The sequence below is a fragment of the Lampris incognitus genome, chromosome 15 (assembly GCF_029633865.1).
Source record: "Lampris incognitus isolate fLamInc1 chromosome 15, fLamInc1.hap2, whole genome shotgun sequence".
NCBI lineage: Eukaryota > Metazoa > Chordata > Actinopteri > Lampriformes > Lampridae > Lampris > Lampris incognitus.
The window spans coordinates 27766574-27783209 of record NC_079225.1 but is presented as its reverse complement, the minus strand read 5'-3'; the positions used below and the strand labels follow the sequence as shown (position 1 = coordinate 27783209).

The following is a 16636-nucleotide window of genomic DNA, read 5'->3' as shown; positions in this document are numbered from 1 at the left end:
CAAAGGAGAAAAGAAAAAAAATACATCACTGATGTTTGTTCCTTTTTTTTTCCATCTTTCATTTTCTGCAGGCCTCCATTTCTTTCTCCCCAACCCACAAGACCTCTGCCACTCCCATCTCCCCTTTCTGCCCCCACCTCCTTTCTTTCTTCATTCCTCTTGTCATTCTTCCCATCTGGTGCTCTGCCGTGCAGATGAGGCCTCACTAATTAGGCCTGACCTGTTAATTAGCCTCCTAATGAGTGCGCTAACAAGGGACAGGCAGGCTGATCAGAGGGACTGGAGCTCAATGCTTCTCCAGTAGAGGTAGACACATTGATGGGACCTAACCAGAGAAACACGGCAACAATCTGACAGGAAGGCATTTCGAGATGTAGGACTTCTCTTTGTAGCCTCGCAAAGGTAGCCAGAATCTCATAAGCACAGCTCAGTTCACTAGGGGATATTAGTCTGGAAAGGATTGAGAATCGATTGTGCCCGCAGCTGGAAGCCGGACCAATCAGTGAACTTTATGGAGTGGTTTAGATGACAATGATAACAAGCAGTGGCGTATTTTGAAAATGCCAACAATGGCAGTGCAAGGAGAGGTTAGCATTAATGATGCCATAGAACTAGGTTATGAAAGACATTTACAAGACGGGCAACAATCGTGTACCGACAGAATAACTATTTACATTGACTGACCTCCTAGCGCATGTGGAAATGTAGCGTTGCGGTTCTATGTTCTACGTGAAGGGGTTTGCAGTTCTGTCTGATTAAAGGCTGATCCAATCAGCTTTTAAGTATTTTCTGTCTAAACCCATTGATGTCGACCCTAACAGTAATAAGAGCCTTGCTAGACCACAATGGGTGAAATAAAATTTGTGGGCTGGCTTCAAGAGGCAACAACCCTTTAGGCAGATGACCTTCAAAAAACGAAACAAAAAAACAAAAACCAATTTTTGATGTTTTCATATAATTGTCTGACTGAAGTCAGGAATGGCGTTCCAGTTCTCCAAGCTGTCCAACAGTCAAACCATTCCCTGATGATTTGTCTACATAAACAGCATTTCAGAAGTTATATTTGAACATTTTCAGAGTTCTCGCTAATAGAGCAATACACTTTAGGACACACAGGTGTGTGTGTGTGTGTGTGTGTGTGTGTGTGTGTGTGTGTGTGTGTGTGTGTGTGTGTGTGTGTGTGTGTGTGTGTGTGTGTGTGTGTGTGTGTGTGTGTGTCACCTCCAACAGGTCTATCATTCGCGTCATTTGAGAGTAGATGAGGACTCTGTGTCCCTGGGCCTTTAGACGACTCAGCAGGACATCCAAGGTACGCAGCTTGCCACTCTCTGTGATAAGGCTCTCCTTATCTGACAGAGAAGAGAGAAAAACACAAACTTATCAGAAATACGTTGTTTCATTTATGTTCAAATCTTGGCTGCTTTTGCAAAATGTGCATATGCACATCATTCCAATAAAGTTTGAGTTGAAATTAAAATCAAGAAGGGGGGTTAGCATTTGAAGAGCTAGATACTATTATTTTGCTCCATATCATTATTCATTTGGAATACCCTGAGATCATGGAGCTAGATATATTTATATTGATAATCAGGGAGCAAATACAAAAAAAGTTTGAGCCATGACTGGCACTTTCACTACACCACCAGTCACTATGGCTTGCAAACAACCATCATCTGGAGTTATATTTTGTTTAGTCAAAAAATAATGTTGCCAGTTTAGATAGCCAAAGTGACAGGAATTTAGTGATGCACAGGCCAATGTGCCTCAAAATGGCACAGCAAACTGGTAGCTACCCATCATTTTGAAAATCCATGCATTTCTCAAGTCAGTGAATCTCAGGCAGACTTGTTCTTGCAATATTTTAAGGCAATTACCTAATAGTAATGTACTGTATCAAAAGATATAATCGATGTTTCCAGATTTGAAAACAAAAATCAATGAGGTAGAATCAATGAAAGGAAGCAAATGTTTGGATTTTTCCAAACGTAAAGAAATCCACCATTTTCCAAACACCCAATTTCCCCTCAGGGATGAATAAAGTATTCTGAGTCTGATTTGAGCTTCTTGCCATCACCATTTTTCTTCAACCAAACATCTCAATTTGAGTGCTTTATCTGCTGTTTTCACAACAGATAAAGCATGCTTGTATTGAAATAAATACCTATACGGTTGCTCGCCACTGCCAGCTGCCGCCTTCATGAGTGTAGTATATGGGTTTGAACATATACATAACATAATACGATGGTGAGCTTATACTATGGTAGTACTGCCGTATATGTGTATATGTTCAAACCCATATACTACAATGACAGTCGGCTTTGTGAGATCGATAACTGAGGTTTATCTCTTCATTTGTTCACTGATTTAGCTATTTTCTGTGCTTAGTTCACGTATATCTAGATTCTCTTTTCTTTCTTTCTCAAATGACTCGTGTTTAGTAGGCAGCCTCTCATTCCTAGTTTGTTACTAGCTTCGAGATAAGTCTAGCTTAGCAGTTAGCTCTATTGCATTTACAGTCAAAGCAGCCTCGTTAAAACGATGGTGTGTGGTGACTGTTCCGCAGTTACAGATAGGTTGTCTCTACTAGAGAAGTGTCCGTGAGTTAGAGCAGCTTCTTTCGGCAAGGATTACGTTGGATGTGACGGGCACTCCAGATAGCCCCGGGCCTGACAGCAGACCTGCTATTGTTAGCACTAGTTCAGCCTTGTCAGCAGATGCGGCGGAGTTTGTCTCTGTTTACCGGCGTGGGAAGGCTCGCAAGAGCAAGCCACCAGTGGTGTGGCCTGGTCTGCAGTTACCTCTCCCAACTGCAAACCGGTTGTCGCCCCTCACCAGCCCTGTTGGTAGTCTTACATGCCTCTCCCGCTCCTGTCGACAGAGTAAAGCAATGCACGCTAGTGATAGGAGACTCCATTACCATCAGATTAGCTTCACCAGCCTTGGTTCTCTGTTTACCCGAGGCCGGAGTCTCCGACATAGAGGACAATCTTAGGGTGCTGGCATCACGGAGGGAGAGTCAGGGAACCCAGGCACACAGCACCGCTACTTTCAGCAACATTGTTATTCATGTTGGCACCAAAAATGCTAGGATGAAGCAATCATAGGTCACAAAAGCTAGCCCAGTCAAGATGCTTGAGTTTGCCAGAAAGATGTGTCGGCATCGATTAATTGTCTCTGGTCCCTTACTGTGAGGGGTAATGAGATGTACAGTAGGCTCACCTCAGTGAACCGCTGGCTGGCTCGTTACTGTAATGAGCAGGGATTCGGCTTTGTTGATAACTGGCCTTCTTTCTGGGGCTGCCTTTACCTGCTGAACGCGGACAGCATTCACCCTACTGGGGACAGCACTGCTCTTTTGTCTAGCAATATAGATAATTGTCTACATTTATTTTGACTTATCATTCAGCAAATTGCAGGTGATTAGAAAGCCTGCTAGGGTTTAAATTTAGTGTGGATGTGGAATCAACTAGTTTAGTTAATATGTTTAGTCAGGGAATTTCTCATAATATAGATTATAGTAGACAGCTCTCATAGTATACAATGAGAGCTGTCAAACTGATAATTATCAGATTGACAGCTTGGTCTATAACATTGAGACTGTCTCCCTACCCTGTTGTATTGCTTCCAAGCTCTCCTCTCCTAAATATGTTAATCACAATAATCCAGTAACCATTCCTACTACTGGTGGCGGAGAAATGTGCAACAAAGTATCTAATAATCTACAGAACCAAACAACTAATATTATCAAAAATGTGACCACATATCGTCCAAAGCATAGGTTGTAAAAATTGTCAACTAATAATTCAAGGTGTCTAATTCCAATTAAAATGTCACCTACTGGTAGCTCTAAAGTTCTGCCTACTACTGATCACTTCAACAAGATGTTTAAATCTGGTTTTATAAATATCACATAACTGTCTACCAAAGCCTTACTAATAAATTATCTGATTTTTGGAACATAGTTTTGATGTGATTGGGTTATGTGAAACATGGCTGAAACCAAATGTTTTCCTTCCTTTAAATGAAGCTTCCCCACCCAACTACACTTATGCCCATTTAGCTCGGGCAAATAAACAAGGTGGGGGTGTTGCCTTAATATTTAAGTCTATTTTCAATCTGACTTTTTGACTTGAATCTAAATTCCAATCTTTTGGGGCTCTTGTTCTGGGCCCATCTCCCTCAGCCATGAATAGACTCTGCTCAGTCCAGATTGTGATACTCTATTGACCTCCTGGCTCTTACTCACTATTTCTTGAAGAATTTGCAGAGTTTGTCTCAGGTCTTGTTACTCATTCTGATGAGATTCTAATTCTTGGTGATTCCAATAATCATCTGATTAAGGCTGGTGATCCTCTAAGTAAAGCCTATCTGGCACTTTTTGATACTTTTGGATTCACTCAGTCAAGTCAAGTCAATTCTATTTGTATAGCCCAATATCACAAATTACAAATTTGCCTCAGGGGGCTTTACAGCAATACAACATCCTGTCCTTAGACCCCCGCATTGGATAAGGAACAACTCCCTAAAAAAAACAAAAAACCCTTTAACAGGGAGAAAAAATAGGAAGGAAACTCAGGGAGAACAACAGAGGAGGGATCTCTCTCCCAAGATGGACAACGTGCTCAGTTTGTTCAAGAGTCGACTCATTGCAGTGGCAACACCCTTGATTTGGTTTTATCTTAACGGATAGCTGTTTCTGATTTGAATGTCTTGCCAACCACATCTGCTGTGTCAGATCATTTTCTCATCAAATTTGAAGCATTATTGGCCTGTCCTGTTAATGTCGGCACAGATGTAATTGCCATTCACCACATTGATTCATCCATTGTAGCTGCATTTGGCCAGCAGCTGCATGAAGTCTTGGCTCCTTTCACTCTAGAGACTGACTCTGTTGAAAATTTCACTAGTGACATAAATGTAGCCCTCTCTAATCTCCTCGATTCAGTCGCACCTCTCACTACCAGAGCTAGGCTACTAAAGAGGCCTACACCCTGGTTTAACGACGACATGTGCTCTTAAGCGGGCCTGCAGGAGATTGGTATTACATTTGATCCAAGCCTTTCCTTTGATAAGCACATTAAAGAAATCACCAAGACTGCCTTTTTTCACTAATGTAACATAGCTAAATTTGGTCTTTCCTGGAATCAGGAATCACGAACTCTATTTGTCATTTCCTTTTATGTATGCAAGTACATGAAATGAAATGAAATATCATTTCCCCCAGCCCACAGTAGTGCAACACAAAGACAAAAACGCATATCCAAAAATTACAAGAACACATATATCAAACTAAAAAAAAAAAAAAGAAAAAAAATCACTGTCCAAGAGAATGAACGCAGGATGACTGTCGGAACTACCGGTCTGCATGGGCAAGCAGTTAGCTTAGCCTGCCCAGCTTCTGTGTCCTGTCAGACCTCCCTCAGTGTTTCCTCCTCGGCTGCAATTTCCGCAGGGCCGTGGTCCCTGGGCCCACCAAACACAGCAGACCAGGCTTCCCCAGACGATCCAACACCACCTCTCCCAGCCAGACACCTTCAACACACCTCCCCGTACTCCACATGATGACACTAAAACACAGTCAACGCCAGGCGAGGCCACCACCAGACCACCTTCGGTGTTATCGGAACTGCCGGTCTGTATGGGCTAGCAGTTTGCTTAGCCTGCCCTGCTTCCGTGTCCTGTCAGACCATCCTCAGTGTTTCCTCTTTGGGCGCAGCTCCGGGCAGGGCCGTAGTCCCTGGGCCCACAGGATGCAGCAGACCAAGCTCTCCCTGCCGATCCAGGGCCAGCTCTCCCAACCATCAAACAAAGACAAAAATCCTGTATCAGCTGGGTCCAAATGTTCAGCATATGAACATAGTTGGCTCACTCTGAGCATAGAGAAAAATAACCTATTGAAATCAAAAGTTATTAACTGTGCCCGAATCAACAGCAGTCTTTGGTAAGCCTCCATACTCTCTGGGATAAAAACCTTTCAACATCGTGAATCAGCTCAGCACATCAATCCCCACGCCCCCCCACCCCCCAAAACCTTCCCTGATCTGGTGATCCCTTACATAAAACTTGCACCCTCATCAACCACACTGGTGATGACTACCAAACAGCAGAAAGAGCGAAAGAGTTCACATATTAAGAGGGAGAGAGAGGGGTGATGAAGTGATTTAAACTCCATCTTACACAATGGCACAAAAGGAGAGCAAATAGGCCTGGCAGTTGGTCTTGGTCACATAATTGCTGACATCACATCAGGTGCTCTTCAACCCTCTAATCTGACCCAGGGTCTGTTGTTGAAGTGGTTGCCTCTATGTCCAGCTGATGAGGAATTAACGTCATCTGGCACAATGGCTCACAGAGAGAGGGGCCGGCGCTGCCATCGACCCAGTGACAGGCCCACTATGGTAGTTGACCATGGGGTCATGACCCTGAGTGGGGGTACCTAAGGCCAGGTCCAGGGTCAGGGGACCAGGGTCAGGGCAGGGCCACAAGAGAGTCCCAATGGGAGAGGCAAGCTTGGACGTTTCCCACTCCGGTTGAAAACTTCTTCTCAAGCCCTTCTGTACAGTGCAAGCCCCTTCTCATAAATAATGCTAGGTTTTGTTTCCATGCTTTGTCAGCTCTACAGCACCAACAGTTTTAAAAAACCTGTTCCATTACCCACAATCCAGTGTCAAAACAGCTAAGAACGGGGCTACAATAACATAAGTATGTATCATGCATTACCCTTTCTAAGAAACAGTGGATATGAGATAACTCACAATCTTTCAGACAATCCCCTCCACGGTCCACTGGGACAACCAAACCCACCAAATCCATTCACAACTGTTAGCCAGTAGCATCCAATACTAATGCGTACTCAGGCTGAACCCTGACCTGTGACCCCCTGAGTATCAACCCCCAATAAGGTCAGGCCCTGTAGAGGTGTTAAAGAGGAACTAATAGAACAGATGAACGGGGAGCATTATGGGCAGGGAGCGGGTCGCTCACCTCTGGGTCACTCTGGAGTGTTGTCACCCTGTTGAACACACACACACACACACACACACACACACACACACACACACACACACACACACACACACACAGAGCCTGAACTCCCAAGAACTCCCTATGATGCTGATGACAGGGTTGAAGCTCTGCATTTTCATTAAGTCTTCATTAAGTTTGTCTCTTTTTTTGCCATTTCTTTGCCAAGACATTTAAATTAGGGTACTCAACCCTTGGTCCGCAGTCTGATGAAGGCATTGGTGTTGAAAAGCCAGTGTTTTTGAAACGGATATAATAATCCTCTTTTTTTTTCTTTAAGAAGAAGAAAGAAAGCCACTTTATTTTTGTCATTGGACAGGTTACAACGAAATTTGTTCTCTGCATTTAACCCATCCTATTGTGTAGGAGGAGTGCGCAGCTGCAGCACCCAGGGACCAACTCCAGTTCTTCTTTCCATTGCCTTGGTCAGGGGAATGTCTTGCATGTCTTTTTGATGGTGGGAGGAATGGAGAAAACCCATGCAGACACTGGGAGAACATGTAAACTCCACACAGAAGGGATCTGAGATGGCCTGGGGTTCGAACCCAGGACAGTCTTGCTGTGAGGCAACAGTGCTAACCACTGGGCCAGCGTGGCGCCAAAATGAAAGATTAAATTCCTTGTGATGTTTTTCATACAGGTGAGTCAAAGAAAAAAGACAAAGCAGATGGAAAAAGATAAGATACGACAGTGACTCTGAGGAGAAACAACAAGACAGAGAGATAACCGAGATTCACCGGATCAGTGGAAAATGACAGTGAATAGTGGACTCAAGACATGTATTAAAATTAGCCTGTGATGCCAACAGGACTTTAGTGTGTGCATGACAGTGTGTGTGTGTGTGTGTGTGTGTGTGTGTGTGTGTGTGTGTGTGACAGAGCAAGAAAAAAAAAGGAAAGAAAGGGAGACAGCAGGGAGAAGAAACATGAGGCAAGCGCAATGTTATACTTCGCTGCGGCTCGAAAGTGGTGTGCATGTGGAGGCCGACGCACCGCAGGCCCTGAGATAGACAAACACCATGTCGCGCCATCAAAGGCTTATAATTGGCTTTGGCGTTCAGGGAACGCAGAAAACGGAGCGGGCAGAAAAGGGCAGTAAAAAAAAAAACTGGATAGAGTGAATTGAAAAAGGGAGTAGAGAGAAAAGGAGAATGAAAAAGTTGAAAAAAAGTAGACATGGGTAGAAAAGAAGGGCAGACAGAGAGGGGGAGATGAGGTTGTGGTGGGAAGGCGGGTGGGTTTGGGCTTGTGGGGAGAGGGGGGAAGTGTCTCTGTGGTGGCTCCGCATACAGCAAGGCTGTATTAGCCTAGTGGCGGCGGTGGTGATGTTGTGGTTTCGATCAGACGGGGCCCACTCACCGCAGGTGCCAGGTCTACCAAGGCTGATGCTCAGTCAAGGGCACAAGCGCCATGGGTCTCCATGTCAGCCACCAAGAGGCACACCACCACTTTGGCAAAGTTGCAAATACTCACATGAGGCAATGGTCTTGAACTCTACAGTAGTCTGTTTCTGTTTAACAGGCTGTTTAAGCCCCCTGACTCCAATGTCATATCTGCTGATAAGTTAAAGTCCCTATCTAAGGGAATTCTCTGACCACACGGGCCTAAACGGCATATTTACTCAAACAGATTCTTGGTGGGTTTGCGCTGCAGACTAAGGGAAATCTGCTTTTTGTAACTTCCTAAAACCCATTGTCGCCCACAGCATAGTCCTGGGTCCACTTAACTCCAATATTTACAAACATCATAAACAAATTACCACTTCAAAGTATTACTGAAACTCATGGTGAGATGTCAGATACTGTTAAACCTTGTTTTGAGAGCCTTGTAGATCAACTTGAAAATGACAGAATGGCTGAATACCATGTTACGAGTACTGGTGGCAGACCCACCCTTGATTTCAAAACCTGGATTAAATATGGTGTACCTCAGGGCTCAGTTTTTGGCCCTCTACTTTTCTCTTTTTATATTTCACCTCTTGGCCAAATTATACGCAGTTATGGAATAAATGTCCATTGCTATGCTGATGATACTCAGTCGTATGTGATCTGATGATCATACTCAAATGACTAATTTAGAGGCCTGCTTGGCTACTGTGAAACAGTGGATGTCACTTAACTTTCTGCTTTTAAATTTGGATAAAACCGAGATGCTGGTCATTGGCCCTGCTAGACACAGACACCAATTTGATCAAGTAACGATAACAATCGACAACTCTGTGGTTTCACAAAGTGTGGCAGCCAAAAATCTTAGTGTTACATTTGATCCCAGCCTTTCCTTTGATAAGCACATTAAAGAAATCACCAAGACTGCCTTTTTTCACTTACGTAACATAGCTAAAATTCAGTCTTTTTTGTCCATGGCTGACGCAGAGACTCTAATACATGCATCTGTTTCATCCAGACTTGATTACTGTAATGTTCTGTTTGCAGGTCTGCCACATTCTAGTACTAAAAGTCTTCAGATGGTTCAGAATGCTGCTGCTAGAATCCTAACTAAATCTAGGAAATTTGGCCATATTACACCAATTCCTGCCTCCTTTCATTGGCTTCCTAGCCATGTTAGATCAGAATACAAGGTGCCTCTGCTGACTTATAAAATCCTAAATGGGCTTGCCCCATCTTACCTGCCTGATCTCCTTAAATCATACATTCCATCTTGAGCTCTTCACTCTCAAAATAAAGGGCTCCTGTGTGTACCCAAAGTTAAAAAGAAGTCAGCTGGTGGCAGGGCCTTTTCCTATTGGGCCCCGTTCTTGTGGAATAACCTGCCTGCTGCCATCAGACAATCAGTCTGTTGAGTTCTTTAAATCCAAACTTAAAACTCATCTTTTTGCCTTAGCTTACAATTAGTTTCCTTTAAGTTGAGTACTTCACAACCTGTACTGCATGGCAGGTCTGTTTTCTGTCTCAATGAATTTACCAACCACTGTTCTGTTGATGAGATTATAGCATATAGATTATGACTAATTAATGACTTAATTGATTATGATTGACTATTGCAAACGGTTCTCTTCTCTCACATGTCTTTTCTCTCTCCTCTGAATGATGTCTTCTCCTTTCTCTTTTTCTGTGTGTGAATGGTGTCATGTGAGTCTCCCTTGTGTGCACGTGCAGTCAGTTCTCCTCTCAGGTCTCCGTGGTTGCTTGACATTCCCCTCATCACATTTTCTTTTTATATATTTTATAAATCCTTTTTTTTTTTTAACATGATGATGCTGGTCGCGTGGCTTGGGTCCTGGGCTGTTCCGGTGGCGTCTGGACACTGTTCGGCATCCTGCGCATCATATTCTTCATAAATTTTATGTCCATTATAATTCTGTTTATCCTCTTTCAATGTCATATTGTGTAAATTGTGTAAACACAACATCCATTGTATGTTGTCCGTCTTGGGAGAGAGATCTCTCCTCTGTTGCTCTCCCTGAGGTTTCTTCCTGTTTTTTCTCCCTGTTAAAGGGTTTTTTTTGTTTTTGTTTTTTAGGGAGTTGTTCCTTATTCGATGAAAGGGTCTAAGGACAGGATGTTGTGTTGCTGTAAAGCCCACTGAGGCAAATTTGTAATATTGGGCTATACAAATAAAATTGAGTTGACTTGATTATGAAACAGGCCTATAACAGAATGAGGACTTCTCTGCTGCGGGAGTTAGCTTCAATAATTTGAGGCCTTCTGTTTTTTGAGTAGTGACTCAGGACCTTGATACAATTGGAGCTCATTGTTTAACGGGTGTGTAAGGCACTGGAGAAAAAAAAGAGTGCACGATAAAGTATTTCAACAATCAAAAAGTATTACTTTAAGTATAAAGCAAATATTCTGAGTAAATACCCTAAGGATAAGCGGTTTGGATAACAAATGAATGAATGAATGAACGAATAAAGCAAATATCTTAGTTTTCCTTTCTTTTTCTGGTGATTTTCTACCTGCCTGGAGAGCCTTTTGCAATGTTCCGTAAAGTGGTGCAAAAATATATTTAGCATTGTAAAGAGGGAAAAGTCAGTACAGGAAATGTCTAATAGAAATGAAAAGGATTTCTTTTTTCCAAATGCATAAAAAGATTCCACCCTTTTTACCAGGAATTCTCCCTCAATCTCTCCAACATGGCTTACCCTGAGAGAGGTGACTGAGTTCAAAACATTTAGCACTACATATAGCAGTACTTTCAAATGTGCCATGCCCTAAAGAAACAAAGCCAAGAAAATGAATAATTGTGAACTGGGTGGGCTTTGGTGGTCCACCTCATTCCAACATGACACTTATGGCTTATATAATAGGGTACATATGGCTGCAGACAACAGATGACCATTGGTCATAAAAGTGAGCAAATTGGATGTAACAGACCAAACATGAAATATAGATTACAGAGGGGCTTATGGACTAAAAAGGATAATTCTCTCCCTCCACTTCAGCTAGAGACTCATTTAATTTTGTGGACTTTGCATCAACCAGCCAAGATTAGTTCACATGGTAACAGCTTAACATAACAGTTGATGGCAAAACAATAGCTGCATCAGATCACCTCAGGTGCACAAGTGATATAATTGTGTAAACAAACACTGCCAGACATTTGGTAGTTGTACAAAGCAATTCTTTTTCAGTAACAAAAACCATACTGAAAAATCCGGATTAAAATGACATCATAACATAACAACTTTGTATGCTGGCAAACAGGAGAACAGTGTGGAGCCACACCCCGGACACAGGAAAACCGCATGCGGTGTCAACCACTCGGCTGTTGCTATGGCTACATATATCAAGCTTCACCACCTGCCATGCCTCCTTTCACCCCCCCGATCCAATCCAGTCTAATAGCCCGTTTCACCCTGCCAACCCTCCTCTTTACCTCCTCACCACCCCACCCTTACCTCCTGCTGCTAGATTAGACGGCCCTCCCCCTCTTCTTTCTATCATATCCACCATCCAATCCTACCTTCACCCGACATCCCTCCCATCTCGCCTACAAAATAATCACCACCCCCCTACCCAGCCATCCCCAAATACACCCTCTCGCTGCCCCGCCCCCCACCCTACCCCTCTACGTCTCTCCCTGGACGGTGTAATCCAATCCCTGTAGGGCCAGAGCCTGGGGCCTGACATGGTCCTGACCCAATTAGAGCCCTGCTGCCAGCTAATTAACCCCGGCCCAGCCCTGATGCCTGGCGCCTGATACTCCCAAACCAGCTACACTGCTAATTTCATTAATACGCCACTATGTACAATTCTCTGTTTTTCTCCTGCCCTCTCCCCTTCCACTTAACTGTTGCTAAGACCAAGGAGCAGACCCTCCGCAGGAAGAGGAACGGGGCCAGATGTGGACGGATAGATGGAGGGTGAAAGAGAAGGGAGGATAAGCAGGGAGGAGGATGGCAGCAAGACAGAAGCCAGAGAAGATGAAAGATGATGGATAGACGGTTATGTGAGAAAGAGAGACAGATGGGGGGCCCAGTGAACAGATCGAATCAACGATCGAATCAAGTGGCTGGCCCCTCACTGTATAATGATACATTACACTGTGCAATCAATAAGTCAATGTGCAACACTTGTTCAGGGCTGCCAAGGAGGGAAATATTAGCCTGACACTACTCTGGTGCTACCTCTGCATGTATTGACATAATCCAACTTAAACTTAATTTTCCTTCAGCTAAAGCACAAGGGCAGCTAAGAGCCAGATGCCAGCGGGTAGGTCTGAGTGCATATCTGAGGGAAGTTGCTGACAAAGAGTGAGGGATTCAGGCCTCCTCTTTTGAGGGGCTGCTATGGCTGTAATAATGAAGCAATGCACAAATCTATGTCTGTAACACCGTAACTCCACTCTGGAGACACAGGAGAGAGTCAAAGGGCAATGTCAATTTCCTCAAAGGACAGAAATGTGTTTGTGTATAATGTCTGTGTGCACATGTGTCAGAGAGAGAGAGAGAGAGAGAGAGAGAGAGAGAGAGAGAGAGAGAGAGAGAGAGAGAGAGAGAGAGAGAGAGAGAGAGAGAGAGAGAGAGAGAGAGAGAGAGAGAGAGAGAGAGAGAGAGAGAGAGAGAGAGCGTGAGAGAGCGTGTGTATGTATAAGGCACTTTATCTCCCCCTAAAACACATAAGAGGAGCTCTTCTTTGGCTCCCTGAGAGTTGTGAGGTGGACAAAGGGAGGGAGGAAGAGAGAGACAGACAGACAGACAGACAGATAGACAGACAGTCTGATGATGGTTCAGTGAGCAGTGGGGAGCATCACCACGCCACACAGCCATAGGAGTGAGTGAGAGGGCAGCCCGACCCACTCTGAACACTGTCATTAAGCTAGATAAAGTCTAGTTATACTTGGCCATCTTGGACTCAAAAACCACACCGCAGTTCTGGCTGAGGGATACATGATGAGCCGGAGATTACTTTCCACTTCATTCAAAGACATCAGCATAGCGGCATAACATGGCTAATGTCGCCCCCCTCAGGCTTGCTTATTTTCAAAACTTCGATTTAATGCTTTTTCAATAACAGTATATGCACTTATTCTCTCTGGCATTTTGATACTAAAAACAATTCATGTCAAAATATGTTCTTTCTTTAATTTGCAAATGGGATTTTCTTCCTCATTTGTTTTTTTTTTTTTGTCATTTTGTATATTGTTGCTGCTCAGTTGAAACATAGCCAAGTTCAATGGACGGCGAGCAGTGCCAGTGAGGGAGAGACAGAGTGACTTAAGAGTCAGACAGTTATGTGGCGAGCTTAGCCGTCAGGGTTGTTTTGTGCTCCTCTATCAGAGGGCCAGAGAGGCTTCCTGCCATTTTGCTGGAGAGCAGGGTTTCTTTGAAGGAACAGGAAGGCACAACCGCATTTCCCACAGCCTGCTGCTGGGCCAGACCTGACTCGGCTCGCTCGCAAACACACACATACACACACACACACACACACACACACACACACACACACACACACACACACACACACACACACACACACACACACACACACACACACACAGCCAAACAAAAGAAAAGAAAAACCACACTAATTCAAGACCATGCATATGCATACGTATAAATATAAGATGCTCACAGAGGCAAACATGTTATACAAATAGGCCATATTCTCTCTCTCGGGTCTTTCTCTAATCATCTCTCTCTCACTCTATCCATAGGCAGGCACACACACACACACACACACACAGAGTTGTATACATGTGTAAACCTCTGGCAAAAAGTGGTAACTGTCAACTCCCAGCTGAAATGAAAGCCAGAGACAAGCACAGTGCCAGTACTATAGTGAGAAGCCCCTTATTTTTGGAGCACTTCCTTCTAATTATTGGAAGAAACATGGGGCCCACACAGAAAGAGTGACAGTTTATTTTCATCCAAGCGGGGAATGTTCTACAAATACACCCTCCCGCACATAAGTCAAAATAAATTTCATCCCAGTCTGATTGTCCCAGCACGAGGAACTGCTGCAATATCATTTTGAGTTTAGAAACAAAATGGCTCATTAACTTTAACTTAAGAGCCTGGAGTGGGTAAAAGGGGAACCACAACCTGTGGGTGGGTTTGCAAACAAACAGGGCCAGCTCAACCCTATAATCAGGGTAGGGACTCTTCTTCTGTCGAGTTCCGGCAGCTCAGTCGGTGAATGACGGCATGGGTTCAAATCCTGGCTGATTCTAACCTTTCTTTCTGGTAGCAGTAATGACGCTTCGATTCCTGTCTGGAAAGTCTCCTGTCACTTGCCTTTCTCAACAGGAAGGTTGTGTAAAATCAGCTACAAATTGGCACCAATGGAGGAGTCAATTTTGGGGATTCACCACATTTCTCAAAGGCACATCAGTAGGCACAAAGGACTGACACTTTGCAGCCGATTACCTTCCGATCTATCTTTACATGTGCTATCTAGAAAAGTCAAAATGCAAACAAGGAGTGGAAAAAAAGAATAAAAGAAGATAATCAAATCACAAACACTTTGGGAAAAAAATCTGAAGGCCTGAGCCTTTAGTGCGCCATTGTTTTTTCCTCCACCATGGCCCTATCCCTAATAGGCCCTCCGATTAGATTCCTCCACTGATATCGGTGGGCAGCCCTACTCACGCCACGGCACTCAAAACAAACAGCTCTTCAGCTCTGCCATTTGTTCTGAAGGTGTGGGGCAGGGAGTGCTGTGGGGAGGGAGGGTGGGAAACCTCAGCAGGGCTACTGTACATATCTGGGCCTTGATGTGGCAACAATATGTTCTGGGGATGACGGTTGCCGGAGCGTTGGGTCACTTCCTTCCTACTGAGGCTGAGAAAGAAGTGGGAGGGGGGGGTGGAAGCATTTGTGGCCAGACGCTGTTTTCAGATCAGTGCTAAGACCTGTCCTTTAACGAGATAGGATGGAGTGGAGGTCGGCTCAGCCGATCATTGGTCTGCATGTGAGGAGAGCCAAGAGCTCCGAGCGTGGGAGCGTGTATGAGGCGAGGTAAGAGACACCTCAGACCCGTGTGAGCGCAGCGCCGTTCCATGAATGAGCCCAATGATATGTGACACACACTCTCTCTCACACACACCCACACACACCCACACACAGCATGTATTAGTGTTACCTAACTATGTGCTTGAACAATGACCAGTAGCTAAACTTCCTCACTTTGTCTGCCTCCCATACAACTTCAGAGGCTTTCAACTGTTCTCACACACACACGCACGCATGCATGCAAACACACACACACACACACACACACACACACACACACACACACACACACACACACACACACACACACACACACACACACACACACACAAACATATTTGTGTTTGTATACACATTAATATGTATATGAACACACACAAACACTGCAATCTGTGAAAGTGTGCCTGGATTATAGGCTAGCTTTGTGGGCTATCATTTCAGTGTTTAGCAGATGAAGGGATGGCAAATCACAGTAAATGATAAATTGACAATGAAATGGCAATACTCACTATTTCATGACACACTAAGAAGCAACATTGTTGCTTTGAGGTTTAAATGAACTGCTAATATTACCACCCTGGGGTGGGAATCACAGCTCCCAAAGCTCACACATCCATTTTCTGCATCGGAAAAACACTTGGGTGAAACAGCAAAACGACACAAACTGAAAAAGAGCAGTCATCATAATCCCTGGCTGAGGCAAGCTGTTTATCAGAGGCAAGAGGGCTGGGGGTCAAAGAGAGGGGAAGTGTAGTTTTTGTAAAGCTAGAGTGGCCTATCTAACCTATCAGCTATTAGTCATATGACCCTTGGCAGCAAATCTTCTCACACTCTGCTCCGTCTAACCCTTGACCCAACAAACCAAGCTCTAATGATAAGGAGCCTGTAATCACATGTATGTATGTACATATGCGCACGCACGCACGCCATTTAGTCAGATACTCACACCTTTAAGGATGCGTGTGTATGTGTGTGTACACAAGTTAAAACGTGTGTAGAACCTTTTCACCAAAAACACTTCCCTTAGATTGTAAGGGGTGAACTGCCAGGCAGACAAGACAGACAGAGACGAAGGAGAGCAAGATGACCATTTCTCCTTTAGTGACCCTGGGTTGGCCTATGTGGACTCTCCCACGGGTCTCGCCTCCCCTCTTAATACTGCTCACCCTGCCCTACCGGGGACCAGGGTTGCCTGCTACAT

The 16636-nt window shown here is 44.3% G+C and overlaps 1 protein-coding gene across 1 annotated transcript in view; it reads right to left on the bottom strand.

Annotated features, from left to right (window-relative positions):
• The window catches only part of ino80 (INO80 complex ATPase subunit), a 75994-nt gene that overhangs the window by 33224 nt on the left and 26134 nt on the right, over window positions 1-16636 (bottom strand). The window contains exon 28 of the mRNA XM_056294451.1: window positions 1222-1349. Coding sequence (XP_056150426.1) covers window positions 1222-1349 — 128 coding nt within the window. The remainder of the gene's footprint in view (window positions 1-1221; window positions 1350-16636) is intronic.